The sequence below is a fragment of the Cololabis saira genome, chromosome 10 (genome assembly GCF_033807715.1).
Source record: "Cololabis saira isolate AMF1-May2022 chromosome 10, fColSai1.1, whole genome shotgun sequence".
Taxonomy (NCBI): Eukaryota; Metazoa; Chordata; class Actinopteri; order Beloniformes; family Belonidae; genus Cololabis; species Cololabis saira.
Window position 1 is genome coordinate 16,708,890 of NC_084596.1, and position 23,989 is coordinate 16,732,878.

Sequence of the window (23,989 nt, forward strand, 5' to 3'; positions counted from 1 at the left end):
GGGAACGGGGAGAACGTGCATGCAGCGTCATGTGACGTCACATCCGCAGGACAGCGCGGGAAATTCGGACTCCGAATTGCAGCACATTTTGCAGCACACAGCCTGTTCAAGGCAACGGAGAGATACACTAGAGGGCTCATTCTTTTTGGTTTGGAACGCTTCATCTGACATTATTACTAGAAAACTTAAAACGTATACAAATGTTTTTCATAAATCCTGCCTCAATCCTGCCTCATGCTCCTTAAAACTTTAACCCACTCTAAATGGCAATACTAATTGTGACCACAAGGGGGCATATGAATCCGATGTGTTGACTAAAGAGCTGAGACGAAAAACTATCAGTTCTGCGTAAATGAGTGGGAGGAGCCAACACGTCTAGTAATACTGCCAGCGATGCACTTCCTTGCGTCTTACACCGATTTTCATTTACAACTGAAATACAAAAGCATATTTATTTTATGTTCAATTAGACGATAGATGTTTTTGAATATGCGTTAGACTGCTAGCTGAGCTGTGATGTCAAGAACACTGATGCTCCAGTAACAGAAAGCACAAACTTGGATTTGAAAACGGCACACGTGTCTGAGTGAACTCATGTAGCATGTGAATAAACCTTCTGCTCTTGTTTCAGCTGAGACGGCGCCACAACTTCACCTTTCTTTGAATTCAGAACAATTTTCCGTGTTATGTGTAATCTTTCCTCCTTTTTAAGAGAGCTTAAAGCTGCACTATTGTTGGCGCCGAAGACGAACTGCTGTCCTCATTTCAACCGAAAAAACTTGGTAAACTAGAATCCCAGTATTTCGGCCACTGGGTGAGTGAAGTGCTGCACGTTCCACATTTGGCTGTCTGATTGGTTTGAGACCAACATCCCGGTCATTGTGGTGTATTTTGCAAAAAAATAAAAGAATACTGAACTTCCTTAGGCTCTCAAAAATAGCTGGTGTGCGATTTGGAGCACAGCTCTGGAGTTTCTCCTCAAATGCTGCCCCCATGAGGTCAGATGTGGTACTGCTGCGTAGAGTTGTATATATATATATATATATATATATATATATATATATATATATATATATACATATATATATATATTCTGGATTTATTTGAAATAATCTCAACGTGCGTCCTTGTAGACCACGAGTAAGGAGCTTCTGTAAACGTGTGATTGACTTCATTAAGAGAAGTTTTACAGCTTTGTGCTCCTTTTGTAATGAGTTGGGTTCATGATTGGATTGGTCTCATTTCTATCCCAGTCATACATGTGTGACAGAGGCGCCCGTGGAGATCAACCCGGCAGCATCGGGAGGCAAACTGCTTTGTGATTTAAAGGATTTTAATCCCAGAGGATTACACGGTTCCAGCCGTGTGCCGGGATAAAAGAAGCCCAAAATTCAATTATTTCTCCATGAAGGAGGAAGGCCACAACAAGCGTGGAAAATCCTGTTTCAAACGTGTGTGTGTGTGTGTGTGTGTGTGTGTGTGTGTGTGTGTGTGTGTGTGTGTGTGTGTGTGTGTGTGTGTGTGTGTGTGTGTGTGTGTGTGTGTGTGTAAGTGTAAGTGTGTAAGTGTGTGGCCCCCCCAGACTGCGTTTCTGTATTGTCATTGACCTTTAGCGCCGCCGAGTGGTGACATGGAGGCTGCGCCTAAAGTATTTCAATAACTTAAAAATTTACATTTATTGAGAATTTTATTATATATATTTATATATATATATTATATTATACATGTATAATATAATATAATATATATATAATATATATATATATATATATATATATATATATATATATATATATATATATATATATATATTATATTATATTATACAGTACAGACCAAAAGTTTGGACACGCGTCCCTTATTTGTTTGAATGAGAAAGTGTGTCCAAACCTTTGGTCTGTACTGTATAAAATAAATGTATGTATGTATATATATATATATATATATATATATATATATATATATATATATATATATATATATATATATATATATATATATATATATATATATATATATATATATATATATATATATATAATCTCCATCCAATACTGTTGTCTCAAAAGTTGAGCTGCTGTATTGCAGGAAGACTTAACATTATTCACATATATGTTTATTCAGTATTTACACTGAAGGTGAAGCCATCAAGTCTGAATGTTGATTGATTTGAAGGAGAAAAATTACACTAGTATTGACTTTAATTTGATGCTTGATGCTTAGCCTGGACTGGATTTGAAATGGTAAAGAAAGAAAAAACAGGCAGGAGTGCTGCAGTCCGGCTCCACGGCTCCTCTGTGCCCCGCTGCAAACGCTGCTGCAAACGCTGCTGCAGGTAATCATCAAAGGACAAAGTCGTGTTCACTTCCCTGTATTGACTCAGGGTGGAGGGATCAAATCCCCATTAAGAGGTTCCTCAGGAACCCTGCGAGCTCTCCCTGCTGCGCACGCTGCTGGTCCGTCGGCTGCTGAGCAAACACGCACAAATATTTAGAGGTGAGGTGTGTTTTCCTCAGGGGGCGAAAACCCACACCTGATTTCAAAGGACGCCTCTGACGCGGGCAAACACTTTTCTGTTTCACTTTTCCTTTGCACCTCTCATCAGCGGCAGTCTTCCACCTCGTAGGCGGATCAATCCAGGAGAGGTCAGGACGGTGCGAGTGCATCGAGCCCTGCATGTCACCCCTGCAGCATGTTGATCATCAGACGGTTAAGGGCATCAGGTGGGGTTTTATCCCATTTTTCTGGCCTCAGGTGTGCTACAGTACCGAGATGTTAGACTACTTTCTTTATGCGTCAGTGCTGCAAAGGTCATTCACAACACTAATACGGCCTCACGCTGGCGGCTGGACTTCTTCCTGAAAACCCTCCTTTTTAATCTTTGGTCCACAGGCGCCTGTTTATTCCAAAAACCGCCTGTAACATCGAATCAAAGCCGACGGCGGCTTTCCAGAGTTAATCTTTGCTCTCTGAGGGGTCGGAGATCTCAGGTGTCCGAGCTCGGGCTTTCATTTTCAGCCGCATGTTTACTGAATGTGTGCACCAGAGAGAGAGAGAAACACACAGATCCATCTTTTTCTCCTCAAAGACTTGTTTTTATACCGAACCATCATTACAGCCACGTTTCACATGACAACATTGCAACTTCTTAAACATCCTGATTCCCTTTTTTCTCCAGAAGCTCTTGTGTTTTTGGGAAACCTGGATCTGTGATGTAATCTGGGATCCTGAGGCGTCCAAACACGTCGTCCGGGCTTTCCCCGCAGGTTCAGATCACAGAGACGCGACTAGAACCTCACAGGCGCATCAAAACACTCCACAATACACGGATCTACTGAGGTGAACGTGCACGTCAAGTTCACCTCAAAGTCCTGGCTGGAGTGAATGAAATAAAAGTGTAAACAACTAAAATCTGCATTCAGATTCTGCTCAAAGTTAAACATCAATAATCAGTCACATTTCACCGCCGGGAGGACGTCTGTCAGTTCGTGAGACAAAGTTTAAAAGAAGAAAACAGAGTTAAAAACACAGTGAATGAGAATAAATCAGACGGCAGCTTGAAGAAAAAAAAAAAACACATTTACACAAAAGACGGAGGTTTGACCTCTGACGGGTCAGTTCACAGAAATCCCTCTTCTATCTGAATCGGGTTTTAAACTGAGGTCTAGTGGGCCGGATTGGCGTGCACGTTGTACCGGCAGCTGAAGCAGGACGTTGTTGGACGGAGAAGGGGGGAGGGCTTACATGATGACTCATACTTTCAAATCGAGCAAGATGAATGGCCCGTAACATCTGGGATCAACCGGGTTTCCTACAAAACTGTCAACGCTCACTCGTCCACTGGTGTTCCTACGTCACCGTACGACCCTTTTATTTTTGTTAATGTGCTATAAAAGTACAAAATTGAGATCTACATCATCCAAAATGAGCCAAACAACACCACGTTTGATCTGGACGGGATCATTTCTTTGATCGATGCCGTCGTCCAGGCTGATTAGCTGATCGGCTGATCCCTGATCGGCCTCTGAGGTATTTATCCAGCTGTTAAAAGCCCAAACCAATAAAAGCGATGGCGGTATTTGACTAGGAACGGCCTCGGAGACGGACTAACTGACAGCTGCATCTGTGATGGTGGAAGCAGGAAACGTTAAAAACCGGCCTGGTGGCTTACCGGGTTCAGAAAATCATAAACAACCGTCGCCTCCAGGTCTGAATCTAGTCCTAAAACAGTGGTGGACAGTAACGGAGTAAATTTACTTGAGTACTGTACTTAAGTACATATCCAGAGGATTTGTACTTTACTTGAGTATTAGATTTATTTGGTACTTATTACTCTTACTTGAATACATTTCCAAGACAAATATTTTTACTTTTACTCGAGTAAATTTCTAGGAAGGTTGAAAAGTACTCGTTACTTTCAGGTCTGCTCTTTTTTCTTCTTCCCTAAAATCCTATTGGACACAAGCAAGATTGTTAATAAACTCTGCATCATCTGCTGTCCTCTTATGATCCCATTCATTTGATTTGTTTTTGGTGTTTCTGCAGGTTTTATGTAACATTGTGGTTCTAAAAGCAGCACATCAGTGCAGCTGGTTTCAAAGAGTTCATTCTCAGAAACAAGAGTTAAAAGATCCTTAAATTAATTTAGAAAAAATATAGTAATTTACTGATGTGGAAAATAAGAAATGTACTTTTACTCTTACTTTTACTTAAAGTAAATTTAAAAGCATTTACTTTTGGATACTTAAGTACCTTTAAAAGCAAGTACTTTTCTACTCTTACTCGAGTAATATTTTGACTGAGCTACTTTTACTTGTAACGGAGTAAATTCTGACCAGTAGTATTTGTACTCTTACTCAAGTACTGGGGTCGAGTACTCTGTCCACCTCTGGTCCTAAAACACCTAAAACAGCATTCAACTGCGCTGCGTTCGCTTCCAGGGCAGCAGACGTCTGAGCGGGACTAAAACGTGAATTAAGTTTCAGCAGGACGGGCCTGAAGGACGAGGATGTGGCGGTCCAGGAGCAGCGTCAGCGTCATCTCAGACCACCACGCCTGGACGTACCGCGGGAAAAGACGTGATGAGATAAAACCCGGCGCGTCGCCACAAAGACAATGTAAAAGCTACAAACAAAAGAGACTTCCTCCCAAGTCTTTGAACCCCGGGACGCCGGCGCCTCAGATGCGGTTGGACATCATCCCCGTGTTCAGTTTCAGGAAGAAGGACTTGAGCTTGCACAGTCGGCACTTATTCTTCTTCTTCTTCTTCTTGCCGCTCTTGCCCGTCTTGTACACCCCCTGGTACTTCCCGTCCTCCTCCTCGTCCTGGCCCACCCAGGGGACCCAGGCCCCGCCGTGGTGGTCGGGGTGGGCCCTGGGGTCGTCGGGGGGAAAGTAGACCGGCACGGCCGTCCGGTTGTAGTGGGCGAGCCGCGCCAGCAGCCGCCGCACCACCTCGGGCCTCCGCTCCGCCAGGTCCTGCCGCTCGAACGGGTCGCCCGTGATGTTGAACAGCCAGATGTTCTTGTGGGCCGAGGACTTGTGGGGAGGCGGCGCGGTGCGCTCCAGGTTCCACCAGCGACCCGGCAGGGTGGGCAGCATCTGCGGGAGGCAATAAGCTCGTTACACAGAACCAGAAAGGGAAACTTTCACAGGTTTTAGAAAATCAAGATTTCTATCGATATTTGCAACTGTGGCATTATGTTGATATCTCAGTTAAAGTATGTTAAAACTAAGGTATCAAAGAATATTTTTGTTTTGAACAAAGTGAAACATGTTTTAGATTATAAGACAATGCGAATTTTGTATTGCTCACTTATTTTGCCTTATTTTAGTTATTGTGTCGAGGTTTGGGGGAATACATACACAACAAATATCAAGCCTTTGTTTATTTTACAGAAGAGAGCAGTAAGGATCATACATAAAAAGGAGGCAAGAGAACACACCAATGGACTTTTTATCAATGCAGGATTAATTAAATTTAAAGATATTATTGAGTTACAGACTTTATTGGTTATGTTCAAGGCAAAAAGCAGAATATTGCCTGAAAATATACGTTTTTTTGCGTTTAGTTCAGAAGATAAGGACCATAGGAGGAAATTTGATTTTAAACATCCGTTTGCACGAACTACTTTAAAACAAATGTGTATTTCAGTATGTGGTGTAAAATTATGGAACTCCTTAACAACTGATTTAAAAGATTGTAAAAATATTCACCAGTTCAAGAAATTGTATAAAGACAACATAATCAGACAATATGAATTTAACGGGTAAAATATATTTTGTTGTTTTTGTTTTTATATTGTTGGTGAGTTAGTGTGTATGTTTTCTTATTTTTTTGTTTTGTTTTTTCATTATTTCTTTTTTTTTGGTATTATATAAGTAGTGATTGTTGAACAGACGGACAGACCATCTTCATACGAATTGTTTTATTTTTTTTTGAGAAAGGGGCTTGTTATATAAGGCTTTCTTCTTCTTGCCCCTTTTCTATCATGGAATGGAACATATGTGAACTAGTTCCATGATATGGAATAAATAAAAATGAAATGAAATGAAATGAAATGAAATATGAAGGTGAAAATTTCAACAAAGACAAGCACATGTTTGATTGAACTGTTTACAAAAGCTTATAAGTCAGAAAATATGGATAGAACTGTTTCTTACTTGTATAAGGGTCTGAATCTGAAACCAAACTCAACTTCATACATTGAAATAAAATGGGAAAAGGAAGGAGGGATAACTATATCGGAGGAAGAATGTATCAATGGACTTGTACCAGCTCACAGAAGTGGAGGGAGTTTGGATGGAAAAGTCTGATGAGGTATTTTATTACACCCTCCCAGAAGTCTCACTATGATAATAACTCCTCTGTCTGTTGGAGAAACTGTGGGAATCAAAATGCAAATCATTACCATGTTTTCTGGGATTGCCCTGTCATAAAGAATTACTGGAAAGAGATACACAAAGCCCTACAGGATATCTTCAAATGTGAAATATCCCTCAAGAGTAAGACCATGTTATTTGGACACATACCCCATGACTGGCCAAATAGAGATAAACATTTAATGAATATCCTGCTAGTGGCCTGTAAAAAGATTATTACAAGGAAATGGTTATCACAGCCCAACATTAAAGGTATGGATAGAAATGACAATGGACATTTATAAAATGGAGACGATAACGGCATTTATTAATTATAAATTGGAGAAATTCACCTTATACTGGGAAAGCTGGGTCAACTACATCACGCTTCATAGGCCTGATTTTATTTTCTCAAGTCAATGATTGTGTTATGTTGAAACTCCCTACTTGTACATAGTATTTTTTGGTGGTTTCTCTTTCTTTTCATTGATTGGACATAAAACAAAAACATTATTTCGACATTTAGGACAGACAACAGATGTAAGATGTATGTGAATGTCTAATGCTGAATGTCAATAAAAATACATTTAAAAGGGACCTATTATGGCAACTAATACCTATTTTAAACAGGCCTTGAATGTCATTCAAGGCCCAATCAAAACAAGCTTTTGATTGTATTTGCTAAATAAATTAGAAATTCAGCCTCTGAGCCATGTCTTTATCTTCCCATTCTCTAACCTCATTATCTATGCGGGATTCTGAGTGGGCGGGGCTATGATAATGAGGCTCTGTGCTGATTGGCTGCCTGAATGACGCGATACACCGGTTCGAAAAAATGGCGGAAGCTCCGGCCGGGGGAGTTAGTTGTGGGCGTGGTTTCACGCATCGGAGGACAACCTATGTAAATCGCGCCCGTCGTTACGTAACGACGGGAGCAGAATCTGAACGGCTCGTAGATCCACATCACACTGGATGGCTCATCCGGGCGGCTGTACAGACACTGCAGAATTTGGTTGCTTTCCTCCTTCTCTGAGTTGGCAGGCTGAGGGGAGACCACTTTATATATGTTAGAGCAAGAAAAAACCTGTTTTTCATAATATGTCCCCTTTAAAAAAGAAAAGAAAGAAAGAAAGGGGAAGTGAGGCGGCGTGATCAGTACTGGAGTTGAGGGGGGATGAGGGGGGATGGCATCCCCCCTGAAATAAAAACAGTCAAAATCATCCCCCCTGTAAAACTGCCATCCCCCCTTTCCATCCCTTATGTCATTTCATCAATGAATGTGGTTTTACTGCTATTTCAACATTTAGAGTCATCACCAGAAAAATAACACCAGAAAATTAACTTATTTGACAATTTTCACCTGTTTCAAGTAAATTTTCACTTGAAATAAGTAGATTTTTCTACTTATTTTAAGTGAAAATCTACTTGAAACAGGTGAAAATTGTTGTTTTTTCCAGTGATGAGTCTTGTTTTAAGTGTAATGAGATTTTTTTTACTAAGATGAGACATTTTAACTAGAACTAAGACAAATATTCTTGTTAAGATTTTGAGTTTTTGCAGTGATCCATTTTACTTATCCTGTGAAGGACAGAGTCATATTGATAAGTTCAGAAAACAGTTTTTTATTGTTGTGTTTTGATGTATTTGATGTAAGCCCAGTGGATATTTAAAGCTTACAGAAGGCTGCATTTAACTGCTGCTATGTAATTCCTGCAGTATTTCTGCAGGTGTTTTGGTCAGTGCTATTATTTGTAATATATTATATTATTTGTAATCAACACAAATTATCTGTCCCCATATGATAAAATCCACCATCCCCCCTGATTCTTTTTTACAACTCGAGTACTGGGCGTGATGGCGGTACCTGCAGCGGGACCCAGTCCCCGTGACCCGGGTCTCCGGTCAGCAGCTTCCAGTCTCCCACCCGGATGGCGGCCTGCACCGACGCGTCCCACACCGGGGGGGCGGTGGACCGGAGCAGGGAGTCTGCGGTGGGCCGGGACCCGGGCCGCTCGGTCCCCGACAGGTTCCCGTACCGGAACGGACTGGGCTCGGACCTCGGAGGAAGTCCCGACGGGGAAAAGCTCTCCTCCCGGGACGCCGTCCTCTTGGACTTGAGCCTCGGCTGCGTCTGAGGCCGAGACGTCTCCCAGGCCGAGGGATAGCCGCTGGACTGGACCCGGGACCCGTGGTGGATCCGGGGCTGCCGGTGCGAGCGGACCCGGGTCTCGGGTTTGGGTTTCAGGACGGGCTTCAGCTTCTGTTTGAAGGGCCTGGACTTCTCTGGGGCCACGGCGTGATGGGAGAGCGTCAGGGACGTCTTGGTGGCCTTCAACCTAAACGTAGACTTTTCATTCTGCTTCTGCCTCAGGACCTTCTTCTTCTTTTTCTTCTTCTTCTTCTTCTTCTTCTTTGGTTTCTTAAATGCTGCTCCTTTAGAGGTGCTCACTGGCAAACAAGAGAAACCCGATCAGGATGAGATGCCCGAAACACCAGAGCAAGATAAGATAAGATAATCCTTTATTACTCCCTCAATGGGGAAACTCACATGTTAGCAGCAGTACACTTAACACACACATGCAGGGAAGGGGGTTAAAAAGTAAAAAGTAAAAAATAAAAAAATATATACACACGTGGACAAAATTGTTGGTACCCCTCAGTTAAAGAAGGAAAAACCCACAATTCTCACTGAAATCACTTGAAACTTACAAAAGTAACAATAAATAAAAATGTATTATATGCAGCAAAGCAGCCCCAAAACATTACTGAACCTCCTCCATGTTTCACCGTAGGGACAGTGTTCTTTTCTTCGTATGCTTGGTTTTTGAGTCTATGAACATAGAGTTGATGTGCTATAAAAAAGCGAGACTGGAATTTGCAAAACTATACGTCCGGACGGCTCATCCAGGCGGCTGTACAGACACTGCAGAATTTGGTTGCTTTCCTCCTTCTCTGAGTTGGCAGGCTGAGGGGAGACCACTTTATATATGTTAAAGCAAGAAAAAACGTGTTTTTCATAACAGGTCCCCTTTAATTTATCACTTATTATAAAGTCCTGAATGGTCAGGCTCCATCTTACCTCCAAGAACTCATACCTGTAGTTCCCTACTATCCTGCTAGATCACTGCGCTCATAGAACGCAGGATTACTTGTGATTCCTACAGTCTCCAAGAGCAGAATTGGAGGCAGAGGCTTCAAATTTCAGCCCCTAACTCTGGAATAATCTTCCAGTCTTGATCCGAGAGGCAGACACACTCTCTGCCTTTAAGAGTAAAAACCTTCCTCTACGAAAAATCCTATGCTTAAAGTCAGCTGATGTTACTGTGTTTTTGGGATGTTTTGCTTTTCTTCTGTTTCTCTGATGCTGATGTTTTCTGATGCTTGTGTTTTATTTTATGATGTGTTATATCCGATCACTTTTATCACTGATGCTGATCTTTTTCTGATGCTTATGTTTTTATACATTATTGTGTGTGTTATATCTGATCACTTTTATTTCTGTTTTTCGTGTTGTGAAGCGTCATGAGATGACCTTTGTTATGATTTGACGCTATACAATTGAATTGAATTAAGGGTTTATTTATTTTCCCCGTCTTATCTTCTCCCCCAGAATGTCTCTGGAGCAGACAAGGGTTTAGAGAGAGGAGCCGGAGATCTGCAAGTCTGCACGAGCTGATAGGTGGGTTCACTGTTTTACCATCATGCCATTATTAATAAACCTTAAACACGGCAGTGGACGAGTCAGAACATGTGGTTCTGGTTCTGGTTCTGGATCTGGTTCTGCTGGTTACCTGCGGACTTCTCTGCTCCGGGGCCACCTGAGCTCGGGGGTCGGTGGAGCGGGTCGATGTTGTGAAGGATCTCCTGACGGGGCGACTCCCTCCCCTCGCTGAGGGTGGGCCAGACGTCGAACCCGTCCAGTCCCCGGCTCTGCGGGCCCAAAAACACGAGCTAAAGTCACATGTGGAGACACAACTAGTGTTGTTCTTGTCAGCCTGTTTCAATTCTAGTTTCAGTCTAGTCTTTGGGTCTTTTAGTTTTTATTAGTTTTAGTCACGTTCATTCTCCTTTTAGTCGTGTCAAGTTTCAGTCGACTAAAAGTCTGAGCATTTTAATCTTATTTTAGTCAGAATTGTCCAGGACCATTTTAGTCTAGTTTTAGTCAAAGATTGTATTTAGCCAAACCCATTTTACAATTCAAACAAGGTTATCTTATTGTTATATTATTGTTACCTTATAGACTCAAGAATACATTAATTCCAGATACAGAAGACGCTCTGATTTGAGTTTACGACATATTTATGTTTCAGCATTTCTGCCCATCTTTTTCTTTTTCGACGACACATTGGGTTTTCTTTTCCACGTCTATGTAGGAAAGTGTATCCAAATATGGTTCTTCTTCTTCTCCCAGCCCCAGAGAGGAGAGCGTTTCTCTATGTAACTTTGTTTTTAATGTACGTGAACCTAGAGCTCTGCGTTAACGGCATCAGCCTCTAACTCTGCAGCTGCATCTTCTGGATCTGATTCCCCGCTGCAGCGACTGGGATTGAGGACTAACGTCACCAGCAGCAGAACTTAAACAGAGGAAACTACTGAAAACATGGAGATTATTTTTTTGATTGATTGAACTTTTTATTTATGTGTCATGCACATGACGTGCCCAGCCCGAGTGGGCTTACAAGACACCAAAAAAATAGAAAGAAAAAGGAACATAAAGGAAATGAAAGCCAGACAACAGACCCTGTACCAATTAAACATATAAACAATCCTGACGCTTTCTCCAGGCTTCAGAAACAAAATGAGCCAACTTAAAAACATTGAAGCTAAACAACCCGTCCATTCTATCATCGTCAGAACACCAGAACATTTCCGGTTTTTTAACAAACATTTCGGTAAATAATGGAGTTCTCAGATCATCATACAGAGGGCAATATAACAAAAAATGTGATTCACTTTCCACTTCATTAAGTTCGCATAATTCACACAACCTTTCATCTTCGGGAATGTTTTTAAATCTACCGACTTCAAGATTCAGGGGAAGGATTCCTGTTCTCAGCTGAGCCATTAAAGACCTTTGATTTCTTGTTAGGTTTGCTTTAACATTGGCGAGATTAAGGATCTTTGTTAGAACATTTCTTCTCTTCACGTTTTGGTCATCGAAAATGAAGACAGAATTTAGCAGTTTTTATTTTGTAATCTACATTTTAGTCTTTTTTTAAAATTTTTATTCGTCTACAATATTCCATTATAAGTTTAATTATCGTTATCGTCACATGACCAGCATTTTTTCATTGCGTCTCATCTCGTTTTCTTCAGGTGAAAAAGGTTCGTTATATTTTTGTTACCTTATAGACTGAAGAGTACATTAATTCCAGATACAGAAGACGCTCTGATTTGAGTTTACGACATATTTATTTTTCCACATTTCTCCCTATCTTTTTCTTTTTCAACGACACATTGGGTTTTCTTTTCCACGTCTATGTAGGAAAGTATATCCAAAGATGTCTCTTCTTCTTCTCCCAGCCCCAGAGAAGCAAACTTTAGCAACTAAAGCAACTTTAGTCACAAGGCGGCTGTTTTCATGAAAACTGAGAGAGATTCTGGTGGATGCCGGTCCACAGGCGGCTTTGATCATTTCAACTGAGCTCTTGTATCTGTGACAGAACAGCGACCCGTGTATCTGGTTCTGTTTAGCTTTGATCATCACACACATCCCTGAGCCTTCAGACAAAGATCTGGAGAAGATAAATTGGTTCAAGGAAACAAGACACCCGAAGGGTCAAAGGTCAGACGAGCCGCACTGACCTGGCTGATGTTCCCGCCTGCGAGTCCCACCAGCGTGGGGAACCAGTCCGTGATGTGGAGGAGGTCCCTGGACACCCGTCTCCTGCGTCTCAGCAGAGGACTGTGCACGAACGCCACTCCTCGGACTCCGCCTTCCCAATACGTTCCCTGGGAGCACAGCCGGGAACGTTTATCCGCCTCTCATCAGACTGCACACAATAAGGCCCTGTCCCAATACTCCCCCTACTCCTCGTTTTCATCCCTTCCCCTAAATTTTGCGCGTTCCCGTGAGGGTAGTGGTGTCCCAATTCCTCTTTTCACCTAGGGGGAGTGGAGAAAACGAGGGCGAGTGGCTATGAATTGTCCCTTCAGAGCAAGGGATTTCAGATGCTGACTCGCTGATCTAGGGACCAAAAAATTTCCCAGAATGCTTTTCGTCGTCATTTGCGGACTGAATCAAAAAAAAAAACATGTCGGACATTTCTTATTTTTTAGTGAATAAAATCAATATTTTGAGTTAGTTTCTGCTTAAAAATTAGTTTTGATTACATTTTCTAGCGAGAAATATATATTTTACTTTCATAATATTCACTCAGTGAATGTACATAATCTCTTTTTTGCCCATTGTTCACGAAGATCGCGCCGGAATACAGGCTGTTAGGTTACGCCGTAGGCTACGTAACCTACGCCGTAGGCTCTGCGTCGATTTAACGCGGAACCATAAATCAGCACCGGAGCCGGCAGTCAGGCAGAAATCCTGAAATTTTCGGAGCAAATTTCTTAACAGGCGTTATTTGGAGGTTGATCCCCAGGTTGGGGATCTTAACGGTTACTTTTATGCCTGAAAAAATATTAAAACTTAATAAAGTGGCATATTAACAGCACTACAGCTGAAATTAAAACAGCTTTTGGCTCTCAGCTTCCTGATTAGGAGTAGGGATGAAAACGAGGGGTAGGGGGTGTATTGGGACAGGCCCCTGGGAAGATTTCAAGTGCCCTAACATCTGTCCCTTCTTTTTTAGGGGTAGTGAAGAAAAGAAGGGCGAGTGAAAGAAAGTAGGGCTAGTGAAGAAAAGTAGGGGGAGTATTGGGATTGGGCCTAACTCTGTCTCTTTCCTTCTCTATACACAGATGATGTTCAGAAGGTTTCATAGCAAGTAGAAAACAGTTTTTGGGGGTTTAGGTTAGATTTGCTGCCTAATCTCCACCTTTCTGCCCCGCAGCGGCCAGTTGCTCCCGCCGGTGAAGGGCTGGGCGCCGTTGTCGGTGGAGTAGACGATCACGCTGTTCCTGTAGTAGCCGTACTTCCGGAGGGCGTAGGTGACGTTCCGCACCGCCTCGTCCACCGTGGAGACCATGGCGGCAAACTTCCTGCGGGCGACGTTGGCCATGTCCCTGTAGGGGTAGATGTAGGACTTGGGGGGCTGCAGGGGGGTGTGCACCGCCTGGGGGGAGCAGTTCAGACGTCTCATTTACACGGCTTCTGCTGCACAGCTGCTGGATGTTTCAAACACACCACCGACCCTCCACCCACCAAACCCGAAACACACCCGAAAAAAAACCCGAAACACACCCGAAACACACCCGAAACAAACCCGAGAAAACCCGAAACACACCCGAAAAAAACCCGAAACACACCCGAAACACACCCGAAACAAACACGAAACACACCCGAAAAAACCCTGAAATAAAACCGAAACACACCCAAAAAAACGAAACACACCCGAAAAAAACCCGAAAAAAAAACAAAACACACCCGAAAATAAATCCGAAACACACCCGAAAAAAACCCGAAACAAACCCGAAAATAAATCCGAAACACACCCGAAAATAAATCCGAAACACACCCGAAAAAAACCCAAAACACACCCCGAAAAAAACTCGAATCACACCCGAAACACACCCGAAAAAAACCCGAAACACACCCGAAAAAAACCCAAAACACACCCCGAAAAAAACCGGAAACACACCCAAAAAAAACCCAAAACACATTTGACCCGAAAATAAACCCGAAACACACCCGAAATCATCTGGAAACTCATACCCTGCAACTTTCAGTGTTTACTTTAAATTAGACTCATTCCTATGTGAGAAATAGTCTTCTACTACATTTCTGATGTGAACATGCAGCTGAGTGAGCGCCGTGATGAGGCTTACGTGACCTCTGAGGTTTATTTTCACGTATTTTTGTCAGGCCGTCACAGCACGCCACCCGTTGTTGCTCTCATGCACGCGTGTTTCCCGGCGGCGCCGCCACAGCCGACCTCGGACCGGTACCTGCAGGGACAGCAGCAGGAAGAGCGGCCGCTTGGCCGGGTCGTGGCTCTCCAGGATCTTGCGAGCTCTCTGCGTGTACAGCGTGGTGCTGTACTTCCCCTCGTAGCCCCACGCCACCTCCTCGTCGTCGTGGAGATCGTAGCCGCACACTCCCGGGCCATCGCAGGACCCGTACCTGAGCAGAGATCGATGGGTTAAAAACAAGACAACGACAAACCAAGCCTGTTTCCATTTCATACGACATACTTGTCCCTTACCTGTAGTAATCTACACTTCCTGTCAAGGAACCGAAGAACGTGTCAAAACCTTTTCTTGTTGGCAGACATTCTTTCCTGCGGGACAAATTAAGGACACGTGACATTTTCATGGAGACGAATCAAACACTGACATCAAGACGTCGTGGGTGTCTCCTTGAAACCTCCCTCCACCTTTTTTTTCATGTGAAAAACAACTTTCTTATCAGCCGTTTTCTGCAGCTGCAGAGCAGATGGGTCTGTGTGAGGGGAGCATGACGGGCGGGAGGCGTCTTATTTGACACTTTTCCACTGGTATCTACTCAGCCCGGCTCCGCTTGCCTCCACTTGGTTTGGTTCTTTCCCACCAGGCGTCTGAGTCAGGAAGCGGAAATCATCGAAAGAGCGACTATGACGGCTTCTTGTTCATTTTATTTGACAAGGAATGGCAGTGCAAAAGTCCGTTTGGTGATCCAACTCTGAGGTGCAGATGTTCATAAACCTGGTGGCTGAGGAGAGAATTAAATAGGGATCTAGACGGGTGATAAGGAACGACCAGATCTACCAGGGGCTCTGTCACTTCATAGCTGCTCGCGGCTCCCAGCTGAATTTTCCTGCAGCACGCCAAGACAAACTAAAAAAATTAAAAAAGAGGCGCCGCTTGAAGCTTCTCTCACACTCATTTTTTAACTTGATAGGAACACAAGCCACAGACCCAGCAGATCAGTACCGTATTTTCTGGACTATAAGCCGCTACTTTTTTCATAGGTTTTGAACCGTGCAGCTTATACAAAGGTGCGGCTATTCTGTGGATTTTTCTTCCACCGCTCGGGGCGCTCTAACCGGAATTAGAATCAAAACTAAGACAAAATAAATGCAAAAAGAAATACGCTACTTGTTCTTTAGCAGATAGAAGTAGGTAGAAGCAGATTTAAAACAGATAAATAGATAAATAAATACTGGTTATTTTCTCTTGGTTCTGTCCCGTTTTAATCAGCAAAGTTGCTGCCGTGTTAAAAGACACTGTTAGGAAAGGATCTATTTAGGTACAAACATGAACATCATTTACAGTTCAAAATGGTTCCATACATTTAGTAAATATCTAATCTAACAACATAAATATCTGCGGCTTGCATATCTTTTTTTTTTTTTTTTTAAATATAGCGGATGCGGCTTATATGCAGGTGCGGCTTATAGTCCAGAAAATACGGTATATCATCTCCTCCAGGTTCTATATCTTTAGTGTTGTTGTCTTCTTCATTTAGATCAAATACGTCACAGCAGCTTCACTCCAACCTCCTACCAACCTCTGCTCCAGGTGCTGATTTGTTATAGAAAAGAAACTAGACTGAGATGAGCAGAGCCGAGTAGGTACTAGTGGAAAAGTGCCAAGAGAGGCCGGATTAGGATGGATTCAGACGTGTGTAGAGGAGGTGACGGGGATATATCGGCGGGAAGGTGCTGGAGCGACAGGCCAGGTGGCGGAGAGGAGATTCATGGATGCGGTGATACCTGTGCAGGTTTCCTCTCACCTGTAGAAGCCCAGGTGCCACTTCCCCACCATGTGTGTGGTGTAACCCGCCTCACGCAGCCTCTCCGGCAGAGTGTCCATGTTGGAGGGCAGACAGCTGGGCTGGCTGGGTCTGATGATGGAGTGCTGCAACCCCGTGTGGATCTGATATCTCAGGAGAAGATAGAGCACCTGTTAGTCACCTGAGACAACCATGGAGGTTTGTCACGCCGCCGCTTTAATCCTCGCACCCATTCAGCTGTCGACTAATGTTCAGAGCACCGGCCTCTGTTTTCTAGGAAGGAATATAATCTTAAAAACATTTTTAAATATGACACGAACCAGCTTTCTAATCCAGAGGATGAAAACTCTAACGTAGGGATTAGGCCTGTGTTGAAAAAATCGATTCTCCGATTTTAAATCGATTCTCATATTAATTCCTAAAAATCGATTCATATGTCTAAAGATCGATTTAAAAAAAAAAAAAAAAAAAAATTTTTTTTTTTTCATCATTACATTACAACTTTGGGTACTTTTTTGTTTATGCCCAAAAAAGGAATATTTTGTCGGACACGAGAATAACTGGTGCCATGTTTTTGCCTTTAAATATGTTTAAAGGTATGAAAACATTAAAGTTTTCAGTTATAATTGCATACATTGTCTATATTTCTTTGCTTTATTATACTGTCTTGGGGTTACATTTGCATAAATGTTAAAAACCAAATTCTCATAAATGGGGAAAAAATAAAACCGATTTCATCCGTCTCTGTTTCCTCTCTGGATCTGTTTGATAATTCTGACCCACACAATGTTTCTGAAAGCAGTTCTATCAGCATTCTGGGAGCTGATTGGTCCTTACAGCATCATTAGCTGCCAATACTTGCTGTTGAATCTCAATATAATACTAGTATTAATATGTTGCATAACTAGACAGTCATATAATTCATGCAACAGCTGAAAAAAATGTTTTATTAACAGTAACCCAAATCAATATCGGATCGAATCGAATCGGATCGCATCGTGATAATCGATTCTGAATCTTAAGAATCGGAATCGAATCGATTCTTAATATTTGAATCGATTCCCAGCCCTAGAAGTAAATTTACATCAGACTCTTTCCTGAATTATTGAGTCCCATTTGATCTCACCCCAGACTTGAAACTGTTGATAAAACCATGAACACATTCAGTGTTTAGATCAGAGGTGAAGTTTAACATTTATCTTCTACAGTTGACCGTTTATCAGTTTAACAGAAGACCGTGATCATTGATTAGTGTCTTGTCTTACAGCCGTGTAATTTGCTTATCTTCCGCCCACCAGGTGAACAAAACCAGCCGGTGGAAGTGATGCCGTGCTGTAAAACAGCTGCTCACACGTGCAACGGGCGGTGAAGGTGCGTCTGTACCTGCCGGTGATGAGCTGGCTGCGTGAGGGAGTGCAGATGGGCTGGACGTAGTAGTTCTCCAGTTTCACCCCCTCCGCCGCCAGTTTGTCCAGAGTCGGGGTCTTGATGGTCGGGTTGTGGTAGCCGATGTCGTTGAAGCCCTGCCAGGATCAGGGGAAGCGTCAGAGAGAGTTTTAGCCTCATTCATGCGTCACGATGACATCAGGCGAGCCGGTTTAGGCTAGTGTTGCAAACCGTCCCTTGAAAAAACTGAATCGTCCCGTATTTATAAACTAAAGTAGCGTCCCGTATTGAGCTAAAAGGGGACGCACTTTGTTCCGTATTACTGTGAGAGTCAAAAAATAGTCATAAAATGCCAATGGAAAATGAGATTTGAGCTGTTGAGTTCATAAGTTATTTGTAGCCTACAGTCATGGCCTTTGAGGCACAAATACGTTTTAGACTTTCTGTTTGCACTTTCTTCCACTAAATACCTCACGTATTTTTGAAAATATTTGTAAATATTTTGTAAATATTATCCGTTTTTTTGGTGTTTACTATTTTTTTTCTCTCTTGTACATACTCTTTTTCTACTTTTTATATTGCTCTTTTTTATTATTTAACTATTTATTGGTTATTTCTATTTAAAAGTTTTTGTATAAAGCGTGTGTGTGTTTTGGCTGCTGCACGACTTAATTTCTCCTCTGGGAGATCAATAAAGTCTTCTATTCTATTCTATTCTACTCTACTTTTGCTATTGCACTAAAATGTGCACTATTAAAGAAAGTGTTCTGCTTTCTTTCTATTGTTTTATATTAATTTATACAATTTTAAGTTAAGCGGGACAGGTTTCTGTTCAAGAAAGATACTTATTTTAGACCTTTCATTTTGTTATTCTGTTTTAAAGTGAATTGCTGGATAATAATTTGTTTTCCATGTTTTCATGGCATTCAAAAATATGCATCTAATTCAATTCAGGTTCAAATAGTAAAAAGAAATTGTTTCACTCACAAAAAAAGGGGCTAAAAAAATTCAATTCGGGTGAAGGCAATCGGGTTGGCCGGCCCTTATTTATTTTTCAGGGAGTTGGCAACCCTAGTTTAGGCCGCACGACCTTCCTGACCTGCTGAGGTCGGGGCTCGTTGCAGCTCTCACTCACACAGACTCTCCCCACGCACCTGGTCGTCAATGAGGATGAATATGATGTGCGGCGGGCTCTTGTGCGCCGCCTCGTCGCCGCGGGCGGCGCTGTCATTCTGCCGCGTCGTCAGGTCGGGTTGGGACGGCTGGGCCGACAGGAAGTCCAGGCTGAGCAGCAGGCCGAGCACGGTCAGCGCTGCGGCCGCCGCCTGCATCATCACCGCACACGTCCTGCGAAGGAAGGAACACAGAAATCAAAGCATGACAAAGTACGTTTATGAAAGGAGGGGAAGAAAAAAAAACTGTCAGAGGAAGTGGAGCTCCAAAAATGTGTGAGTGGGCACGATTTCACACGAGCGTGCCGTTCCCTGGAGGCCCGAGTGCAGATCGTAAAGCCACATTTGAGACGGGCTTGCCAAGTTGGCTGTAACTGCGATCTGAACCACATCCATCTGGTGGAGCGAGAGCTGGAGCTCCGAGGAGGCTTCTGAACCATTTACGATCGCTGGAACCGAGCGACGCCAATAAAAAGTGATGAAAATATTAGTTGTGCCTGAGAGAGCAGAAACAAGGCAGCTCGAAAGTGCGAGAGGAGGACTGGAGACTGCTCCCCCATCATTTTATAATCCGGGTTAAAAGCCTCTCGATGGATCTGTAGTTCATAAATAGCAGTTGATATACGGTGTTAAGCTGCGGCAGTCGCTCGTTTGACAAACACAAGATTACAGAAGACGGCGGCTCGGCGCCACAACGCTGCGGCGTTGAGTGATTCACAACCGTCCTACAATAACTGTTATAGTTATACGGTTATAACTGTTATAGTTAATGTTGATCTAAGAACATATTACACAGACACCACAAAAACAGGAAAAAAACCCACAAAAATGACTTGAATTCTTCAATAATCTTAATATCAGCAGGTGGTGGTTTAGTCTTTCCTCTAAACTGACAGCCAACACCTTCTTAATAGTCTGTTAAACGATTTATGTCTTCATTCACAATAATTTATACTGTCATAATATAATAACTTCCCTTTTGGGATCAAATATATGACATTTAGTCCAATTATCGGGGATGTTTGACAGCCGGAGGCAGAAAAGTGATCATGTGATCAGCCGATCTGTCTGGACGAGCTTGTTAGTGTCTCCGTTAACTTGAAGGACATCAGGAAACACTTAAGGAAGTGCAACTTATGCTAAAACTTTCCTGAAAGATTCATTTTTTTCCTGCTCTACAATAAACCCTTCAAAGGCGTTCGTTTGAACTGTTGATAATGAAACTGTGAAAGCTGGAAACCTAACTTCCCAGTGCCAGTGGTAGCCGTTTCCCCCCCCCTACCAGGCCACTGGGGCAGATAAACACCCACAGGAGACCCACCGACGTGCCACCACGACACCCAGAGGTCAAGAGGTCACTGCAGCCTCGTACCAGCACACCGCTAGTCACACCGGCGGAGGAATATCTCCAGCTTTAGTCTTTATTCTCTGAAGTTACTTTGCCGGGATGTTGAAGTCGGTCTGCGGCTCAGAAGAGTGACTAAGAAATGTTTACACTTCAAAGCCAGGAGCAGGACTTAATGTTGATTTTATGTGTAAATGTAAATGTACTTTATTTATATAGCCCTTTACAGCCAACCTCTAGTTGAGCCAAAGTGCTTTACAGAATAAAACATACAGGACTGTCTCAGAAAATTAGAATATTGTGATTTTCTGTAATGCAATTACAAAAACAAAAATGTCATACATTCTGGATTCATTACAAATCAACTGAAATATTGCAAGCCTTTTATTATTATAATATTGCTGATCATGGCTTACAGTTTAAGAAAACTCAAATATCCTATCTCAAAAATTTAAAATATTCTGGGAATCTTAATCTTAAACTGTAAACCATAATCAGCAATATTAAAATAATAAAAGGCTTGCAATATTTCAGTTGATTTGTAATGAATCCAGAATGTATGACATTTTTGTTTTTTTAATTGCATTACAGAAAATAAAGAACTTTATCACAATATTCTAATTTTCTGAGACAGTCCTGTACAATCATAAGACAGAGCATAGAATAAAAGACCAAGAGTAAAAAGTGTCACCACACTACTGGGTATTCAAAACCATTCTAAATAAATAGGTTTTAAGCCTTGATTTAAAAAAGCCCAGATATATGAAGACATGATGAAAAGCATCTGTCCTGAATGGAGACTTTAATGAACTGCTGCTGAGATGTGTCTTACCTGTTTCCTGTCATTAGGTGAATCCGTTACATTCAAATAAGCAAATATTTAATACATACATTCAGGTTTGTCTGGTGAAAACAGCTGGATGGGTGACGTCACAGCGCGCATCTGCAGTTATTTCACAGCCAGGCCTGAATCAATACCTCGATCAATGGGAGTGAACGGCTCTTCTCCCCCTCCTCTCCTCTCCTCTTCCTCTCCTCCCGGCCTCAGTTCATTCTTCACACCTCCGCTCCCCTTTTTCCGCTCCGAGAAAAGTCCGCTTGGGGAAAAGTTTACAGAAGACGCCGCATGTCCTCAAGTTTTCTCCAGACCGTTTCCTTCAGCCAGAGAGTCTGCAGATGAAATACGAGCGAGGTCAAGTTCCCCTGAAACACCTGCGACTTCCGGGGAGCCCCGTCAAAATAAAAGCCCACCTTAGACTTCAATGTACCGGTACTTAAAATCCTATGTTATGATCCCTTTATAACCTATTTTAAAAGTATGTATGGTATTTAAAGCTATGTTTAGTATACTGGTGACATTTTGGAGCGATAGTTTATAGATTGAATTAGATTAGATTGTTCTTTATTCATGCCTCAGTGGGGAAATTCGCTTTGAGCAGCAGCAGTACACACAACACACACATGCAGCGAAGGGATAAAAAAGTAAAAAATATATAATTACAAAATATAAACAGTATATACAGTGGAATGAAAATAAAAGTAGTGCAGTACGAGAAAAAAAATTAATATATATATATATATATATATATATATATATATATATATATATATATATATATATATATATATATATGTAAAAAACGTATGAGTCAAGTTCTCACTTAATGAAAGCTAAATTCAACCCTAGGATTTACAGGTAAACCCACTTTTTGCTTTATAAAAATGACAAAAGTTACTACAAATAAGATTAATGTCTAAATTCAATTGTTTGCTTAACCCTTTTTGTTTTAGAGGCTGAAATAACTTCTGAGTTACTTTTTTTACTAATTACTTACACTTGGTGTATATTTTTTTTTATTGTTGGCTTTGTCTCGAACACAACAAAACCCAATCAAATTAAAAGCATCAAAATATAAAAAAAAGCAAAACAATTTAATAATCTCATTCAAAAATAAAACACACAGCAAAACAAAAAAATTTAAAGAATATAAATCATGAAGAATGAGAGGTAATATAGCAATGGCTGACTGGGAATGAACAAATAAGCACTAATGTGCTCAACGTTAGTGGCTAACTTCAGCTGTTATCATTATAAAGGAGTTGGATGGCTGTAGAAACATATGCTAACTGGCAATACGTTGTTGTTTAATTATGAGTTAAGAGTTCAGTTTGTAGAAGACTGTATAAGTCCTGCACAAACCCTAAACAAAGCTTGCTTTTCTTCATACTTCAACAGGTGGACTGGACGGGCCTTGCAACGCGGCTGGGACACGCCCACATGTCCCCTGCAGGTATTTTAACCAGGCCGACTTAGCTCATACTAACATATGATGCTAATTAACATTATCAGACATTATTCATCCTGATCAATCAGTCCTAACTTAATCATTTCAAGTGTTGCAACCGAAGTGACCCCCAAAGCGTTGCGAGAGCCTAACAAGCAGAAGCAACGCTCCACTGGGACTTCCTGTCGCTCCATCTGCTGCTTGCAGGATACCTGGATGCTGCAACTCGCTTCAGATAATATTAAACTGCTCAGACTTTTCTTTGGCAAAAGCAGAAATTACAGTCGGTCAGCACAAGTTGCCAGCTCGTAGGCTTTAGTGCTCTCAGCGCTTAGCAGCAAAAGTGATGGCTGCTAACCACCAGCCGTCAATCAAAAGTCTCTGCCTCACTACCTAACTATACATACATTTATGGCTTTGTGTAAATTTACCCCATGTGGTACTTTCTGCTTAGATTATGTGGTTTGGTAGCTAATGTGGCTTTTTAGCCTCATAGCCTGGCCAGCTGTTAATTATAATTAAAGTATTAATTAATTCAGCCTTTATAAACAGCTGATTGAATTCCTGTTGGAAAGCTTGCAAGCACTGCAACTATAGAGGTTAAGATAAAATGTTATCTAATACCTATTTTAAACAGGCCCTGAATGTCTTAAAAACAAGCTTTTGATTGTTTTTGCTAAATAAATTAGAAATTCAGCCTCTGAGCCATGTCTGCAGCTTCCCAGTCTCTAACCTCCTTCTCTATGAGGGATTCTGAGTGGGCGGGGAGGCTATGATAATGAGGCTCTGTGCTGATTGGCTGCCTGAATGACGTGTAGCAGGGGAGGGCACAGAGCATCGCTCTGGGCAGAAAAGCAGCCGGCTGCGTACACTATTAAACCGTGTCCTAACTGCATGCGATGCAAGCGAGCGTCAGCGACAAAATCAATTCCATTGCTTTATTTTCTATTGGACTGTCCTAACTGGACGCAGCGACGCGCAGCGCAGCACGGCGCGGCGCGCCATTTTGAGCTGAACATTTGTCGGATGCCCTGCTTCTATTTTTTTCCTGTTGCTCGCGTTGAAAGCCGGTTGAAAGTGCTGTAGGAAACGGTCACGGATGAGGAACGGCTGA

The 23,989-nt window shown here is 42.1% G+C and overlaps 1 protein-coding gene across 2 annotated transcripts; it reads right to left on the reverse strand.

The window, feature by feature from the left end:
* Nucleotides 1-3,081: 3,081 nt before the first annotated feature.
* Nucleotides 3,082-21,769, reverse strand: LOC133452488 (arylsulfatase I-like). 2 transcript variants are annotated; one of them, XM_061731833.1, is made up of 11 exons: nt 21,569-21,769; nt 19,228-19,420; nt 18,071-18,210; nt 16,688-16,837; nt 15,180-15,254; nt 14,923-15,097; nt 13,854-14,090; nt 12,667-12,813; nt 10,653-10,791; nt 8,726-9,309; nt 3,082-5,601 (listed from the first exon to the last, which is right to left on the reverse strand). In XM_061731833.1, exons 2-11 carry the CDS (start codon nt 19,405-19,407, stop codon nt 5,179-5,181), a joined length of 2,250 nt encoding a protein of 749 aa, XP_061587817.1. In that variant the 5' UTR covers nt 19,408-19,420; nt 21,569-21,769; the 3' UTR covers nt 3,082-5,178. The 2 variants fall into 2 exon arrangements, with proteins under 2 accessions (XP_061587817.1, XP_061587816.1); XM_061731832.1 differs by having other exon boundaries at nt 21,482-21,769.
* Between the last annotated feature and the right edge of the window lie 2,220 nt (nt 21,770-23,989).

Coding starts and splice junctions, on each gene's coding strand:
- LOC133452488 (XM_061731832.1), bottom strand. Junction 16,838..18,070: donor AGCCAGCTCATCACCGGCAG/GTACAGACGCAC, acceptor TCTTCTCCTGAG/ATATCAGATCCACACGGGGT. Junction 9,310..10,652: donor CGGAGCAGAGAAGTCCGCAG/GTAACCAGCAGA, acceptor CTTGTTTGCCAG/TGAGCACCTCTAAAGGAGCA.